The sequence below is a fragment of the Rana temporaria genome, chromosome 1 (assembly GCF_905171775.1).
Source record: "Rana temporaria chromosome 1, aRanTem1.1, whole genome shotgun sequence".
In the NCBI taxonomy this organism is placed as follows: Eukaryota; Metazoa; Chordata; class Amphibia; order Anura; family Ranidae; genus Rana; species Rana temporaria.
In genome coordinates, this window is record NC_053489.1 from 123,082,112 (window position 1) to 123,099,929 (window position 17,818).

General features: G+C 40.6%; 1 protein-coding gene across 1 annotated transcript in view; it reads left to right on the forward strand.

The window, feature by feature from the left end:
- SLF1 (SMC5-SMC6 complex localization factor 1) overlaps positions 1-17,818 on the forward strand; it is a 157,707-nt gene that overhangs the window by 31,934 nt on the left and 107,955 nt on the right. Inside the window, exons 2-4 of the mRNA XM_040342271.1 lie at positions 2,350-2,774; positions 5,038-5,113; positions 10,065-10,308. Coding sequence (XP_040198205.1) covers positions 2,661-2,774; positions 5,038-5,113; positions 10,065-10,308 — 434 coding nt within the window. The 5' untranslated portion in view covers positions 2,350-2,660. The remainder of the gene's footprint in view (positions 1-2,349; positions 2,775-5,037; positions 5,114-10,064; positions 10,309-17,818) is intronic.

Genomic DNA, 17,818 nt, shown 5'->3' on the forward strand with positions numbered 1-17,818 from the left:
GTATGTATACATTTGTTTTAATTTAGTGTTGTAAATATCAACTAGGGCATATCAATATTTTGTATTTTCATATGCAGCCAGCAGATGGAGCTCTTGCCTCATTTTTTTTTTTCCGGGGTCTTTGAAGCTTGTTCAAAAACATGTTTACAGAGCTCAGTGGCTCAACCTAAAATTGATGTACAGATGGGAATATAATATAATGGCTAAAAAAGTCAAACTCACTGCCCTATAAAAAAACACACACCAGTTCTGGGTTTGCTTTTCACAAGAAGCATTTCCTGATGTGAATGATGCCTTGCACAAAAGAGCTCTCAGAAGATTAAGAATTGTTGAATTGCATAAAGCTGGAAAGGGTTATAAAAGTATCTCCAAAAACCTTGCTGTTCATCAGTCAACGGTAAGACAAATTGTCTATATGGAGAAAGATCAGCACTGCTGCTACTCTCCCTAGGAGTAGCCATCCTGTAAAGATGACTACAAGAGCACAGAGCAGACTGCTCAATGAGGTGAAAAAGAATCCTAGAGTGTCAGCTAAAGACTTACAAAAGTCTCTGGCATATGCTAACATCCCTGGTACCAAATCTACGATACGTAAAACACTAAACAAGAATGAATTTCATGGGAGGATACCAAAGAGGAAGCCACTTCTGTCCAAAAAAAAACATTGCTGCACGTTTACAGTTTGCACAAGAGCACCTGGATGTTCAACAGCAGTACTGGCAAAATATTCTGTGGGCAGATGAAACCAAAGTTGAGTTGTTTGGAAGAAACACACAACACTATGTGTGTTGAAAAAGAGGCACAGCACACCAACATCAAAACCTCATCCCAACTGTGAAGTATGGTGATGGGGGGCATCATGGTTTGGGGCTGCTTTGCTGCGTCAGGGCCTGGACGGATTGCTATCATCGAAGGAAAAATGAATTCCCAAGTTTATCAAGACATTTTGCAGGAGAACTTAAAGCGGGAGTTCACCCATTTAAAAAAAAAAAAAAAATCTCCCCTTAGCTTCCTGCTCGTTCGGTCTAGGGGAATCGGCTATTTATATTAAAATAGGTGCAGTACTTACCCGTTTTCGAGCTGTATCTTCTTCCGTCGCTTCCGGGTATGGGTCTTCGGGAGCGGGCGTTCCTTCTTGATTGACATTCTTCCGAGAGGCTTCCGACGGTCGCATCCATCGCGTCACTCGTAGCCGAAAGAAGCCGAACGTCGGTGCGGCTCTATACTGCGCCTGCGCACCGACGTTCGGCTTCTTTCGGAAAATCGTGACGCGATGGATGACGCGAAGGGGGAAAAGTGCCCTCTAAGGGTGAACCCCCGCTTTAAGGCCCTCTGTCCACCAGCTGAAGCTCAACAGAAGATGGGTGTTGCAACAGGACAACGACCCAAAGCATAGAAGTAAATAAACAACAGAATGGCTTAAACAGAAGAAAATACGCCTTCTGGAGTGGCCCAGTCAGAGTCCTGACCTCAACCTGATTGAGATGCTGTGGCATGACCTCAAGAAACCGAATCACACCAGACATCCCAAGAATATTGCTGAGCTAAAACAGTTCTGTAAAGAGGAATGGTCAAGAATCACTCCTGACCGTTGTGCACGTCTGATCTGCAACTACAGGAAACGTTTGGTTGAAGTTATTGCTGCCAAAGGAGGTTCAACCAGTTAATAAATCCAAGGGTTCACATACTTTTTCCACCTGCACTGTGAATGTTTACATGGTGTGTTCAATAAAACCATGGTAACATTTAATTATTTGTTTGTTATTAGTTTAAGCAGACTGTGATTGTGTATTGTTGTGACTTAGATGAAGATCAGATCACATTTTATGACCAATTTGTGCAGAAATCCATATCATTCCAAAAGGGTTCACATACTTTTGAAATGTGGTAGGTCAAACTTAAACATTCATTATTTCAATGTTTCTGCTGTTGCAATGTTTACACGTCCATGCATTGCATCATGGGATAGGAAGAAATTGCTGCATATCAGTATATATTTTGATTAAGAACTGACCAGCCATACACCATGAACATTGGATCTAAGCACTGAAGGGAAGAATGATTAGAGGATAGAAGTAGCTGAGCTAAAAACTGGGATCACGCATTACATGGCAATATTCAAGGTCCTGTTGGCAGTGTAAAAAGCTGTGCAGAAAAGTGGATTGTGCCATAGACCATTGATCACCAATGTAATTACCAACCTTCTATTAACTAAAAACCTATTTCCGAACTACACTAAATGCCGATCATCAGTTTTATGTATGTATGTTTTTAAGCAATTTTGTGTTATGTTTACACTTCGGTTTTCTCAAATTAGGTGCATTGTATTATATTTTTTTTTTCTTAAAGGGCTCCTCCACACAAAATGATCAAGGGGAAACCGTGGAACAGGGGTAAGGTAGAAGCTCCCTTTCTGAGTGATTTCAGTGATTTCTTGCCATCATAAGCAATCAAGACATCATCGTCTTTTGAGGATCTGTGTGTCATAGAGAAGGATATTGCGGTACAGACTAAATTTTGATCCTGGAAGTCATTGGGATTGGAACTTCCTACTGATAAACTGAAGCATTGGAATATATAAACACACTACTCTTACCTTTTTCCTACTCAATCAGTCCCCATTTGATCTATTTGTGCAAAAAAGCCCTTTACTCTTTCAGATGGAAGTGCCTGTGAGACAAGTAATTGTTCAGCTGACTGGTTTCAGAGACACAGAAAAAGATTCTTTGGCCGGAATGCTCAGCAAGCTACCCTGTGAATTTATCGATGGTGAAGTAAGTACACCTTTTATAATTATATGATAACTTTACCTTTTAGGGCAGTCCCCCAGTAAAAAAAAAATTATATATATATATATATATATATATATATATATATATGTGTGTGTGTGTGTGTGTGTGTGTGTGTGTGTGTGTATATATATATATATATATATATAAACAAACATACTGTAGTTATATGCATTTTAAAATGGTGGCATAAAACTAACTGGAAGTCTATTTTTATATTGTCTTTCACATTCCTCCTTCATAGAAAAAGTTTGAGTGAGGGCCTTGTATGCAAGTCAAGCTGTTCTTTTGCACAATGCCCCCATCTAACATATTTCAGTTAGCAAAAGCTAGAGGTTTTTCATATGGAAGGAAGATGAAAGCACAGAAAGGACCTTTTTTTATGCCTTGTACACACGATCGGTTTTCTCGGTGGTAAAAAGTCTGCCGGAAAAAACGAGATTCTGCTCGGTAGCTTTTTCCCAATACAAACGGACATTTTTGGAAAACTGCCATGAGAGCTTTGGTCGAGAAACCCGGCCGTGTGTATGCTCCACCACAGGCTTTCCCCATAGAAAAACTGCTGGCTTAAAAACCACCGGGAATCCCAGCAGGAAAAAAGAAAACATGTACTAATTTTTTCCGACAAGATTACCGGTGGTTTTCTTATCGCGAAAACTGCCATGGAGCATACACACGGACAGTTTTCCCAGCCAAAAGCTGTCATGGCAGTTTTCCCAACGGGAAAGCTGGTCGTGTGTACGAGGCATTAGCCCACTAAACTAGTAGATGACACAGGTAGCTGCAGTAGTAAATAGTGGTGTCATTATCCTGGCAAAATGTGAATTACAAGTGACTGAAAAAAATAATAATTATATTAACAAGTAAAACGGATTATACATATGTTCTAAATTATGGATCTGGAGTTCCGCTTTCATTTTTCATTTTTATATATGCCTGTAATACACACATTATTTAAAGTGGTTGTAAGGCTTCATTTCCATGGACGTTTTTACAGCCACTTTTTTTAGCCTTTTTTTACAGCTTAAGAACGCCTGTCCATGTGTTTTTTTTTTTTTTTGAGCTGGAGCTCAAAAACGTTGCAGTAGCGTTTTTTAACGTCTGTTTTTTTTGTTTTTACAGCTCTAAAGCTGGAGCTTCAGAACGCACTGGTCCTGTTTTTTTTTTTTTTGCAGCTTAAAAATGGCTCAGCCATCTACAGCTCAAAAACATCATGGTGGGCATGAGGCCATAGACTAACATGGAGAGCTGTTTTTAAGCTGCAAAAAACGTTTAGAAAAGTGGCTGTAAAAACGTCCATGGAAATGAAGCCTAAAGGCACAAGGCTTTATTTTACCTTACTGCATTCTATGCAGTAGAGAAAAAACATTCTGCATGCAGCTTCCCCTGAAGTCCCCCTAAATGCATATCTGAACCCAATTTCAATCCAGTGATGAGCACGAGAGCCGAGGCGCTCTCCCTCCTCATTGGCTCAGATACAGCAGCTTTTATTCCTATTACAAGGAATGTAAACATCCCTTGTAAAAGGGATAGGGCATAACAGGTCCTCTTTATGGAGATATGTGGGGTCTATAAGACCCCACATCTCTCCTCTGGGCTGGAAAGGCTGAGATTAAAAAAATATATATCTCTGCTTTTCCAGCTGAACATCTGCCGGTGCCGGATGTGATGTCATAACGTCGCGCCCGGCCTCCGAGAGTCATAGAGATGGCCAGGGACCATCTGATCCTCAGTTAGCTCTATGGTAAACTTCCACCGCCGGTGGATTCCTTCTCTGGCTCGCCGATCACACAGGTGAGCTGGTAGAAGCATCCTGTAAGGCAGGCATCATTCTGATATCTCCACTAAAAGACCAGGCTGTCATTTGACGTTCAGCGGTATGGAAGTGGTTAATAGAAGTCTATGTAATGAAATCGGTAGAAAGTAGTGGAGGAACGTTTTTTGCAATCGATGCGACATGAGTCGCGACCATAAGAACGGTTCCATTGCTGGCAAAGGGGTGCGACTTGGAAATGACAAGTCACACTGGTATGTTAAACATACTTCAGGTCTGATAAACTCCACAATATCTACCTATATATCTGTAAATGTTACTAATTATTATTCTGTCAGTAAAAATTGCAATTCATGTTGGCTGACCTCTATTCCAAGACAACTGATTTTACACTATACAGTATATTTTTGATTTTTATCAACTCAAAAAAGCAAAACTGTTTAAAGTAAATAAATATAACATTTGCATTTTCAGAAATTTCAAAACTGTACACACCTAATTGCAAAGAAACCTTGCAGAAGTGAAAAGTGGCTAGCTGCCTGTGCTTCAGGTTAGTACCCCTCAAGCTGGATTAGCTTTCAGCACTTTCTAAATCATGCTTGGCCTAAAATATGAAAGTGCTGATCTTACCAACCAAGACTTTTACAGTCATTTTCATTATGCATTTTGTCCACATTACAAAGCCTCGTTGGTATCGCTACTTAGCCTTTTTCATCTTCCCAGCAGGACACAGAGCAAAAAAAATAACCCAATCATAAAATTTAAACAAAACTAAGGCCCCTTTCACACTGGGGGGTTCGGCGGTAAAGCGCCACCATTTTTAGCTGCGCTTTGCCATAAATTTTGCAGCACTATTTGGCCGCTAGCACTTTTAACCCCTACTAGTACGAAAAAGGGTTAAAACCACCCACTGCAGCGGCGCTTTGCTGGCGGTATAGCCACGGTGCCCATTCATTTTAATGGGCAGGAGCAGTATACACCGCTTCTTTACCGCTCCGAAGATGCTGCTAGAAGGAAGTTTTTTAGCGTCCTGCCAGCGCACCTCTCCAGTGAGAAAGCCCTTGGGCTTTCACACTGGAGTGAGAGGAGCAGCTCTTTCAGGGTGCTTTGCAGGCACTATTTTTAGCGTTATAGCGCCTGCAAAGCGCCTCAGTGTGAAAGGGGTCTACCAAAGATCTTACGTTTTAAAGCTGAAGCTTATTGTTTGCGATACAGCACCAAATACATTTGGGGTTTATTTACTAAAACTGGAGATTGCAAAACCTGGTGCAGCTGTGCATTGTAGCCAATTAGCTTCTAACTTCAGCTGGTTCAGCTTTGACAAAAAAAAAACTGAAAGCTGATTAATTTCTATGCAGAGCTGCACCAGATTTTGCACTGTACAGTTTTAGTACATCAACCCTGTTGGGTATGTGTAATGATATGTTTGTTTCTGAACACCCACCCCAAAAAATTAATTAATTTATATATATATATATATATATATATACACACACATAAGGGTTCGACAAATTCCAGGTGCCAGGTCGCATTTGCGCCTAGAATTAGCGACCTGGGGCAGCACAGCTAAGGAAATCTTGTGTCTCCGTGCGCTTCCCCCCGCGATCGCACAATCTCGTTGGCCGCGCTGGCCGGTAATTGAGGCCGCGGCTTTGCGGCCTGCTGGAGCGAGATGCACTGGCACCCTCTTGTAGTGGCCGGGGTTGAGACAAGCAAGGCACACCCCTAGCTATTTCCCGCTAATACGTGATGCTACGGTGACGTCCGTGCCCACAGCGAGCTGTAACTTCAATGGGAGACTTGTTACCTGCAGCGCACAGCCCTCCCCGGTATTATCCGTCACACTGTACGGGGCTCTTGTTCAGCGGAACCAGATAAATGTTACCCGGGAACAGCAGGGTTAAGCATGCACAGGTAGGAACCGAATTTCTTGTGTATACCAGCTGTCAGATGACGTATTGGTTGCCATGCTGGCGTAGACCATGCCTTTAAGTCTGACTGATGAGAGAGATGTGATTGTCGCGTGTTAGTAAAGCTAGCTTTGTTTTGAATGGATGGTAAGGAACTGTGCAGGAGTTCTTCCATGTCCAGACATAGCCAGCTGTATACTGAGCTCTGTATACAATTATAACACAACCAGCTGTATACTGAGCTCTGTATACAATTATAACAAAACCAGCTGTATACTGAGGACCTGTCATCCACCTGCTTAGTGGGGATTAGCGGAGAAATCTCTGCTGAGCAAGCGGATTCTGCTTAGTAGAGGCGCCCGTGTGCAAGGGGCCTAGGGTGGCATGAGTTACTGGATCTCCTATCATCCCCACCTTGCTGCACTGTGAGCTGCTGTCCATCACACCATCAAGCCTTGTACACAAGGACCGAATGCCGGGCGACATTGGGCGGTTCAATAAAAACTGTCTGCCATTCAGCCCATGTGTATGGCAGCCGGTTCGAAAGAAGCCAGCCATTCGGCATGCTGGGAAAAAAAAAACTGACTCCTAACTTTTCTAGCTGGCGCCTAGATTTCCAGCAAATTTGTCAAGCCCTGATATACATATACACACAGATGCATGAATATTATATATCTATTATCTAAATTTAGATGATCAGTTCTAAATCAAACATTTAAAGGGGTTGTAAAAACAAAAATATGTTCCTCTCAAATTAAAGTCTGACAGTAGCTGATAAAGTAATGTTTTGCACTATAACTAGTTTGATACCTGTTGAAATCGAGCTGTTTTATTCACCTCCAGCACTCCTGAATCATTATTCTCACTGACTTCCTGGTTTGCGGTGCGCATTCATTCTTGCTACATCATGGCCTAATGGGAACTACAGTTCCCATTAGGCTTAGCCTCCATGCCTGTGAGGGATAAGAGAGCATATTCACGCAGGGCTGTAGTCATAGGGAGGGGGTGAGCACATTCTGCTTTCCACCATGCAAAACGGCTCAGATGCTGGTGGGAAGCAAGAAGGAAATGGCATTTTCAAACCTGGATTACTGTATTTTGGAGGTCAAAAGGAAAAAACGAGGTAAGTGATATTTAAATGCTCTAGCTTACAGCAATCAATTGATCTAATAAAAAACAAACCTTTAGTGTTCCTTTAAAGCAGTAATCGTTTGCAAAGTAAGTTATTTCTTGTACACATTTTTAAATTGGTTTTAATGTTCTCAAATCTGCAGATTTCATTAACATAATACCTTATGATCCTGCCATGAAGGCCCTTGTTATCCACTTGAGTCCCTTAGGCATTTTGCAATTCGGCACTGCGTCGCTTTACCTGACAATTGCGCAGTCATGCGATGTGGCTCTCAAACAAAATTTACGTCCTTTTTTTCCCCCACAAATAGAGCTTTCTTTTGATGGTATTTGATCATCGCTGCGGTTTTTATTTTTTGCGATATAAACAAAGAATAGAACGACAATTTAGGAAAAAAATCAAAATTTTTTACTTTTTGCTATAATAAATATCCCCCAAAAAGATATAAAAGATATAAAAAAAACATATTTTTTCCTCAGTTTAGGCCGATACGTATTCTTCTACCTATTTTTGGTAAAAAAAATTGCAATAAGCGTTTATTGATTGAAAAGTTATAGCATCTACAAATTAGGGGATAGTTTTACGGCGATCAGCGATCGGACACTTTTGATACATTTTTGGGACCTTTGTCATTTTTACAGCGACCAGTGCTATAAAAATGCATTGATTACTGTGAAAATGGCAGTGAAGGGGTTAACCTCTAGGGGGTTACGTGTACCCTAGTGTGTGATTCTTACTGTAGGGGGAGTGGCTGGGCGTGTGACGTCACTGATCATCGTTCCCTATGACAGGGAACAGACGATCACTGACAAGCCACTAGGAAGCACGGGGAGAGGTTTGTTTACACTTGCCTCTCCCCGTTCTTCAACTCTGTGACCCAATCGCGGGACACCGTCGGCGATCGGGTCCCGCGGGCGCGGTCATTGAGCTTCTGACCGTGTCGCGACCGTGCCGCCGCCGGCGCACTCGCGACCCACGGCTGGGTACTTAAAGGGGACGTACCTGTATGCCCTTGTGCCCAGCCGACGTATATATCGTGCGGCGGTCCTTAAGTGGTTACTTATAGAGACTCCTGGGGTCTATTAGAGCCTGGATGTTTTCGCTGTACTCCACTGCAGCTGATGGAACACAGATCGTGTTCCAACATCTTCTTTCTCATGCACCAATCCCAGATAATGACAGTGCCGAACAAGAAAGTGAGATCATACCCATTGCTTGCTAGTCTATTCACACAAGTTCCTTGTTCCTTCAGGATCACATAGCCATACCCTCCATGACCGCACCAGACAGCGGAGCCTGGTATGCATGGTGGGGGGGGGGTCATGTTGCAGAGCTTGTGGAAGTGATTGGCCAGCTTCACATCTGCTCATATAACTTCCACATGAATGCAGACATTTGGCTATTTGGTCATTTTCAAGTGGCTCTTGGACTCAAGTGGTTGTCACTTTGTCACATATGCCCCTGGTGGTGACTTCAAGTGTTTTTTTTTTTGTTTTTTTTAATCACAAAAACTTGCAATGAATGAGCAGTGTCCCTTGAGCTGATGGCTGCTATGTTGAAGTTTTCAGTTCTCTGACACATCCACCCCCTGCAGCAGTGTTCTTTTGGCCACGCTCTCTTTGAGTTGTGACAGCGAGTACGGGGAGAAGATCCCAAGCTTGCTGCCACAAGGAGGGTGGGAGAGGGGTCTGATGCTGAACATGTTACATGTTGCACCTTAAATATGGGTGTAACATGTTCAGAAAGGTGAGCTTATTCTTTAAATTGAGTCACTGGACCTGTCAGAGGCATATGTCAAATATGCCAACTATGCCCGCCCTTTCTGCCCCCTGCTCCAATCATAAAAGCTGGACTATCTCTTCCTGCAGTGAAAAGAGTTCTATGAATGATCCATTCATAGATCACATTTCATTGCAGGAAGCAATATTACAGCTCTTATTATTGGGAGGGGGGAAAGGGTGGGCATAGTTGGCATTTTTGACTTGTGCCTGTGACAGGTGCAGCCTCTTGTATTAACCCCCACAGCACCAAAAGATCACAGCTGCAGAGGTATCCAGGTGAGCAGAGGGTTAAAGATATAAAAAAACATAAGAGACACCAGCACTTCTCAGTCATTTTTCACTCACTGTAAATACTGTCTCTTTTATAATTAACAAGGAAAACCCTGGCAGCCTAAATAACACTTTGATAAGGTGCCCTTTTCACATATTGAATTTACAAGTTTATACATTTTTACTTTTTTTTTTATATACAACTGTATATTATAACTATGCTTATAAGTTATTAGGGCTTTTGTTAATATCATGACTGACAGTGACATGAAAGCTTTTAAGGAAATTTCTGGGGCCATGTAGTTCTAAAATGAAAACGCTGGGATTTAATTGCTGTGCTGATCATCCTTTTATTTACTATTTGTCCCCACAATTTTATTTTTGGCTCACAGTTCATTTACTTTCCAGGAAAGTGGGTACTGACTAAAGAGTACGTAATTAACAGTGCAGAAAGCGGCAGATGGCTTGATGAAACGACTTACGAATGGGGATATAAAATGGAAAGAGACGCCCATTATTCACCTCAGATGCAAGCTGCACCAAAAAGATGGCGCGAACACCTGACACACACTCGTGCTCTTGGGGCCTTCAGCAGATGGAAAGTGGTCCTTCTTATTGAGAATGCTGATAAAGAAAGGGAGTCTTTTCTGAGGTAGGATGTGATTCCCCTCTGCTAAAGACGGGAGATAAAAGCCTGCTTCATTCCATACATTTGGCTAAGCTTCGTTCTATCATCTTTGTAAAGAACATATGTTTAGTATTAGGGCTGTCCCGATACCACTTTTTAAAGTACCGATACTTTTTTTCAAGTACCCACCAATACCGATTACTGATACTTTTTTTCATGTGACAGTGTTTGTTTGTTTTTTTGTTTTTGTTTTTTACAATTTTTTTTTTTTTTTTTAATTACTTTCCTCAATTGTATTTCTTTTTTTTTTTTTACAATTTTTTTTTTTCCCTCAGTCAGCTCTATGGTAAACTTCCGCTGCCGGCGTATTCCTTCTCTGGCTCGCCGATCACGCAGGCAAGCTGGTAGAAGCATCCTGTAAGGCAGGCATCATTCAGATATGTCCACGAAAAGCCCAGGATGTCATATGACATTCAGCGGTATGGAAGTGGTTAATAGAAGTCTATGTAATGAAATCGGTAGAAAGTAGTGCAGGAACATTTTTCATCGGAGCATTTGCCCGAGTACAAGTACTCAGGCAAATGCTCGGTATCGGTGCCGATACTGATACTAGTATTGGTATCGGGACAACCTTACTTGGTATACAAGCTTACATTGTATTTTAATTTTTAAGCTTTAGTGTGTGTATAGGTTGTGTTGTGGTTATACAGTATACATTCAAGGTGTTCTCCAACTAGTCATAACAAAAGATTCATCTTAAAATTTCAGATTGCTGGTCAGAGTAAATCTTCTTTAAATATAATAATTTTTACTTAAAGGGGTTGTAAAGGTACAGTTATTTTTTTTCCAAAATAGCTTCCTTTACCTGAGGGCAGTCCTCCTTCACTTACCCCATCCTTCGATTTTGCTTTTAAATGTCGTTATTTCTTATGAGAAATCCTCACTTCCTGTTCTTCTGTCTGTAACTCCACACAGTAATGCGACACTTTCTCCCTGGTGTGGAGTGTCGTGCTTGCCCCCTCCCTTGGACTACAGGAGAGTCAGATAGTGAAAAGAAGCTGTGTGTTAGTGGGCGTCCTGACTCTCCAGTAGTCCAAGGGAGGGGGCGAGCATGACACTCCACACCAGAGAGAAAGCCTTGCATTACTGTGTGGAGTTACAGACAGAAGAACAGGAAGTGAGGATTTCTCAGAAGAAATAAGGACATTTTAAAAGCAAAATCGAAAGATGGGGTAAGTGAAGGAGGACTGCACTCAGGTAAAGGAAACTATTTTTGAAAAAAAAATTGTACCTTTACAACCCCTTTTAAGATCTAGATATGAACACAATAACTACAATATTTCTGTAACAGCTGTATTTCTGTATGTTGTCTATAATTGCAGGCAGTTGTTTCCTCCACTATGTTTCTCCATACAGTAAGTTTTGTGGTGGCATAGATTCAATTAGGTTTTGCTATAGTGTTATGTAAGTACTAGTAAATGTAGGGATAGCTGGATGGAAAAGGGGGATTTAGAGAGGGGCCTATGAAGACAGAGGGTTATTTGTATAGAAATTTAGGACATAACCTTGATGATTCAAAAAGAATGTTACCAGACTTTGATGTTCAAGCTTTTTTCACTTATCTTACTTAAAGTGTTACTAAACCCAGTAATATAAAAATAATTAATCCGCCCCCCAGTACCTACAGCTTATAAATCTTGTTTTTACATTAAAATACTGCCACTATATACCTTTTTGGCTGATCTGTATACCATGATCACATGATAAACTGCAGGGTCTGTCCAGTGCTGATAGTTCGGGTAGGAGGAGATTTCCACTACAGCCTGTGTCCCTGTGCTGTTATGGAAGGTGGACCATACATAAATTTAAGATATAACATCACACCCACTGTGTTCTTTTTTAGCCATTGGGCATGGAGGAGGAGGGAGGGACTACACTGTCATTTAGGATATGTATACACACCCACATGTGTGATGTGATATATCATGTGACCTGAAAAGCTCAGCTCAAGACAGGAAATGTGCTTTCCAGCAATAGAGACCAAACTGAGCATGTGTAGGAGAACTACCCTTACTGTGTATTATCTGGCCTTGCCAAGAGAGAACCTACAGGAAGGGGAGGATCTGTGCATACAGGATGAAATAACCTTTTTACACAATACAGAGGATTAACCCCATAGTGAGTATAACAAGCATGCTATTCTGCATATACAGACCGATTTTACTGTTGTATGTTTTATAACACTTTAAGGCCAGGTTCACACCATTGCGGGTGTGAACCCGACAGAGGGTTATTTGTATAGAAATGTGCAGAACAGCGTGTAAATTGCACCTGTTCCCACACCTGCAGCCAAAACATGCTGCTGCTTTGCAGATGCACGGGGCTGCCTTTCATTCTTAATGGCACCCCAACGCATCTGAAAACACCGGACTTTTTTTTAGGTATCATGCTTTTTTTTCATATGGTATGGTGCTTTTGGTGCAGGCAGGGTGGATTTGATTTAAATCAAGTCGATTTAAATCACTATTAAAAAGGCTTGATTTAAATCAACTCAATTTAAATAATCATTTTTAAAAAGCAACTGTCATCTCTGTCGCGCAGTGGCTCCTCCTCTGACCCGCTGTTGACTCACCGACAGTCCCATTCACTTTAATGGCATATCTGGTGATGTGGCAGTGACACAACCAATTGAGGGGCGTGGGGGCAGCAGGTGAGTGGAAGCATGCTAACAGGCACTGCCATGATGGATCTGAAATGACAGGTGCTCTTTAACCACTTGAGATCCGAGGACGTCCATGGACGTCCTCGGCTTTGTGCGGTGATATCTGAATGATGCCTGCAGCTACAGGCATCATTCAGATATCACCGTCTTCAGCCGGCGATTCTGTGCAACATAAGAATGATCATCGCGGTGGTTCCGCCGCTTGATCGTTCTTATAGGCGGTGGGAGGGGACATCCCCCCTCCCGCCGCCATCCGGTGCTTCTCCGGGCTCTCCCGTGCCATCGGGGGCCTGGAGAGCGAATCGGCCAGCGTTCGTTGGGAAAGCATAGAGATGACTGGTGACCAGATGGTCACCAGTCATCTCTATGACCGTCGGAGGTCCGGGCGCGACGTTATGACGTCACGCCCCGTACACGGAAGTAAACAAAGCCGCAATCGCGGCTGTCGGCATTAGATCGGTGAATTTTTTTCACCGATCTAATGCTTGTAAGCCTGGAGGAGAGATGTGGGGTCTTATTGACCCCACATCTCTCAATAAAGAGGACCTGTCACAGTGATTCCTATTACAAGGGATGTTTACATTTCTTGTAATAGGAAATAAAAGTGATCAAAAAAAAAACTGTATGTAAAATAAAGTGTTAAAATTAAAAAATGAAGTAAAATAAAAATAAAAAATATATATATTTTTTTTAAAACGCCCCTGTCCCCAGTAGCTTGCGCTTAGAAGTGAACTTGCATGCAAGTCCTGCCCACATATGTAAACGCCCTTCAAACCCTACATGTGAGGTATTGTCGCGTGCGTTAGAGCGTGTGCAACAATACTAGCACTAGACCTCCTCTGTAACTCGAAAATAGTAACCTGTAAAAAAATTTAAAGCGTCGCCTATGGAGATTTTTAAGTACTGAAGTTTGGCGCCATTCCATGAGTGCGTGCAATATTAAAGTGTGACATGTTAGGTATCTATTTACTCGGCGTAACATCATCTTTCACATTATACAAACAAATTGGGCTAACTTTACTGTTTTGTTATTTTTTAATCCATGAAACCGTTTTTTTTTCCCAAAAAAAGGCATTTGAACAATTATTGCGCAAATACCGTGCGAGAAAAAAAGTTGCAATGTCCGCCATTTTATTCCCTAGAGTGTCTGCTTAATCAAAAATATATAATGTTTGGGGGTTCTGATTAATTTTCTAGGGAAAAATTGTGATTTTTACATGAAGGAGAAAGTGCCAAAATAGGCCCGGATGTCAAGTGGTTAAATGTAAGGACTTATTCTTGCTGGTAGTTAGCATTTTTATTACAGTATTTGCTAACAAAGTGAATGTTTCCTATTTAGAATAATAAGCTTGTCAGGTTAGTAAAACAGTGATATCATAACCAATTCAATCATACAGTTTGTAATGTACATAGATTTGCAAAACAATGGGATAAAGGAATATTCCTGAACTTTGTTTTATCTCATTGTTACTTTGAAATTGTGAGAATGCATCAATGCAATGCATGTTATTTTAGCTTACAGAGCTTGGATTCATTGAATGAATTTACCAAAAATGTAAATATTGCAGAATATACAGCCTCATGCTACATAACTAAGCTCTGTTTCATGATTAAAATTAAATTAATAATGTATCTTAAATAGAAAACCATCTTTGTAAGATTTTTACTCCCAAAGCATTTTATTAAAATAAATTTTGATAAAAACCAAACAAACCTGATTTTAAATTTAAAAAAAATCTGATTTTTAATAAAACATTTTTAAATATCATTGCTTTTTATCCACCCTGGGTGCATGAGGTTTTTTTTTCCTATATGTCTTGCTCAAACACGATTAACAGCAAGCGCATGGGTATTAAACTAACAAAACTGATCATTTTTTTATTTTCTTTTCTTCTTGTGAACTGGACATCCCTTATAAAGGTAGTGCAACAGATCTTTAGTCAATAGTAATGCATATTTATTTAGGGCTTCATACCATTTGTGGTGACCCTCATTTTACTGCACAAGAACATCAAAGTTCACTCCTAGTGTACAAAGAATACAATTGTACAATATGAATTGTACAGCAGCAGTGATGTGTGTGGTGCTGTGTGGAAAAATGCAGACATGAAACATTTTCCTACAGCATAACCCATCGCACCATGGCTCAGCCTAGTTTTCAGCAGGCTTCAGGTTTTTATGTTGTCACTCATTTGACAACCATTTGTTTCTATTTGTTTTTATTTCAAAAAGTTTTTTAAAAACGTACACAATTCACATTAAATTACATTTATGTTTAATTTATACGGAACAAATTCATCTTTAAATACACTCAACATAACTTAAATATACATGACAACATTAAAGACAACATTCTCGATTTGGGTCTATCTTACACCTTTTTATCTTTCTCCCTCTCCTTTCCTTTATCTTCCCTCTTTTCTTATGCTTTCCCTCCATCCTCCTCCAATAGAGAGAGAAAAAAAAAAAAAAAAAAGGGGGGGGGAGGGAGGGGGAATTAAATACTACGTGTATCTTTATCCTCTTCTCCCTTTCGTGACACCTATCAAAATATCTTTGTGTGTTTTGTTTTATATTTATCCCCAGTGATTAAATCCATTTATTTTTATTTTCCCTTCCTCTTAGGGGGGAAGGTTAATTAACATTTCTCTCCTTCAAGTCCACTCGTGAAAAAAAAAAAAAAAAAAAAGGGGGGGGGGAGAGGAATTAAATACTACGTGTATCTTCATCCTCTTCTCCCTTTCGTGATACCTATCAAAATATCTTTATGTGTTTTATTTTATATTTATCCTCAGTGATTAAGTCCATTTATTTTTATTTTCCTTCCTTAAGGGGGAAAAATTTAATTAACATTTCTCCTCTTCAAATCCACTCGTGTAATAAAAAAAAAAAAAAAAAAAAAGGGGGGGGGGAGAGGAATTAAATACTTCATGTATCTCTATCCTCTTCTCCCTTTCGTGATACCTATCAAATTTCTTTATGTGTTTAACTTTATATTTATTCCCAGTGACTAAATCTATTTATTTTCACTTCCTCTTCCTTTCCTCTTAAGGGGGGAAATTTAACTAACATTTCTCCCCTTCAAATCCACTCGTGCAAGAGGGGGAGAAAAAAAAAATGGGGGGGGGAGGGAAAGGAGGGAGGGAAAGAAAAAAGAGAAGAGAAAAAAAATCATTAATATTAATAAAGGAAAAACAACCCTTTAGGGAGTGACCTCCCTCTCTCTCCAGAGGTACTAAACCCACAAGCATATCTACATCCTATCTTCCCTGCTCATAATATCTTGATAGAGCTGGGATTGCTTAAAGTCCACCCAGCCTCTCCAGATCCCTGCTTCTCTCTGGTTTATTTCCCAGTGCTGATCTTCCTCCATATTTCTAACTTTTTCCACTTCCTTTAACCATTCTTGTGTTGACGGGGCCTGTTTTTCCTTCCATTTTTTCGGAATCAATAATTTTGTTATATTTAGTAAAATAGGCACAATTGATGTTTTATATTTTTTCCTGGGTGTGGTTGTTACATGGAACAAACACTGCCAGGGCTCCAAAATAATCTCTACTTTACTAATCTCTTTTATTATTTCTAATATTTGTTTCCAGTATTGTTGGATTTTAGGGCACTGCCACCAGATATGGGCATGGGTTCCCACCTCCCCACACTCCCTCCAACACAGGGGTGAGACCTGGGGGTTTATCTTATGTAGTTTTGCTGGGACGTAGTACCACTTAACCAATAATTTAAAATTCATTTCTTTTATCCGGGTATTTATTGATGTTGAGTGTACATAATCTACCACTTTATTTCTCATATTTTCTGGTAATATTTGGTTTAATTCCCTTTCCCAACTTCTTGTTGGGCATATAGCTCCAACTTCCTGTTGTATTATCAAAAGCTTATAGATGGTTGAGATTCCGTAACCCCCTGTGTCCGTTTGATCCACTAATTTTTCCCATACATTTAATTCACCAGTCCCCCTGAGTGGTCTAGGAAGGGAATCTAGAAAATGTTGCAATTGTTTATATCTCCAGACCTCCCAAGGGGAGGGCCCATATATTTCACGGAGTTCACTTAGTGAGCACAAGACATTCCCCTTCATTACATCCCTCAATCTTAAATAAGGTGCTGTAGTCCATTTTAGATATAATTTGTTGTCCTTCCCCGGAGGAAAGTAGTTGTTTCCTGTTAAGGGCACTAAGGGACTATTTTGTTGTAACTGTGAACCTTTGGCTAGTTTGTCCCAGGTGTTAAAAACTACCGAAGTAATTGGTGCCACTGGTTCCGTCATCCCTCTAAACTGCCTCGGGATCCAGAGAATCTGCCCCAACGTTACTTTAGAAATTTTTTCTTCCAAATCTACCCATTTTTTTATTTTTTTCCCCTGGGAAGCGCATGCCCAATCTATCGCTCGCCTCAAGATCGCCGCCTCGTAATATTTTTCAAAGTCGGGGAGAAAGACCCCCCCCTTTTCTTTAGTCTTTGTTAGTATCCGAAAAGCAATACGATTTTTTTTGTTATTCCATACAAATCTCTGTATTACTGATCGTAATGTTTTAAAGAAGGTCCCAGGAATATCTATTGGTAAACTCTGAAAAATATATAGGGCCCTTGGGAGGATCATCATTTTGACTACATTTATTCGTCCGAACCATGATAGTCTATGGGCAGGGTATCCTTTGAGTTCGCTATTAATATTATTCAGCAGGGATATATAATTATCTTGGTATAAGTCTGTATTTGATTTTGATAGTAACACCCCTAGATATTTCAACCCCTTAGTCTTCCACTTAAATGGGTACACTCTCTGAAGGTCCC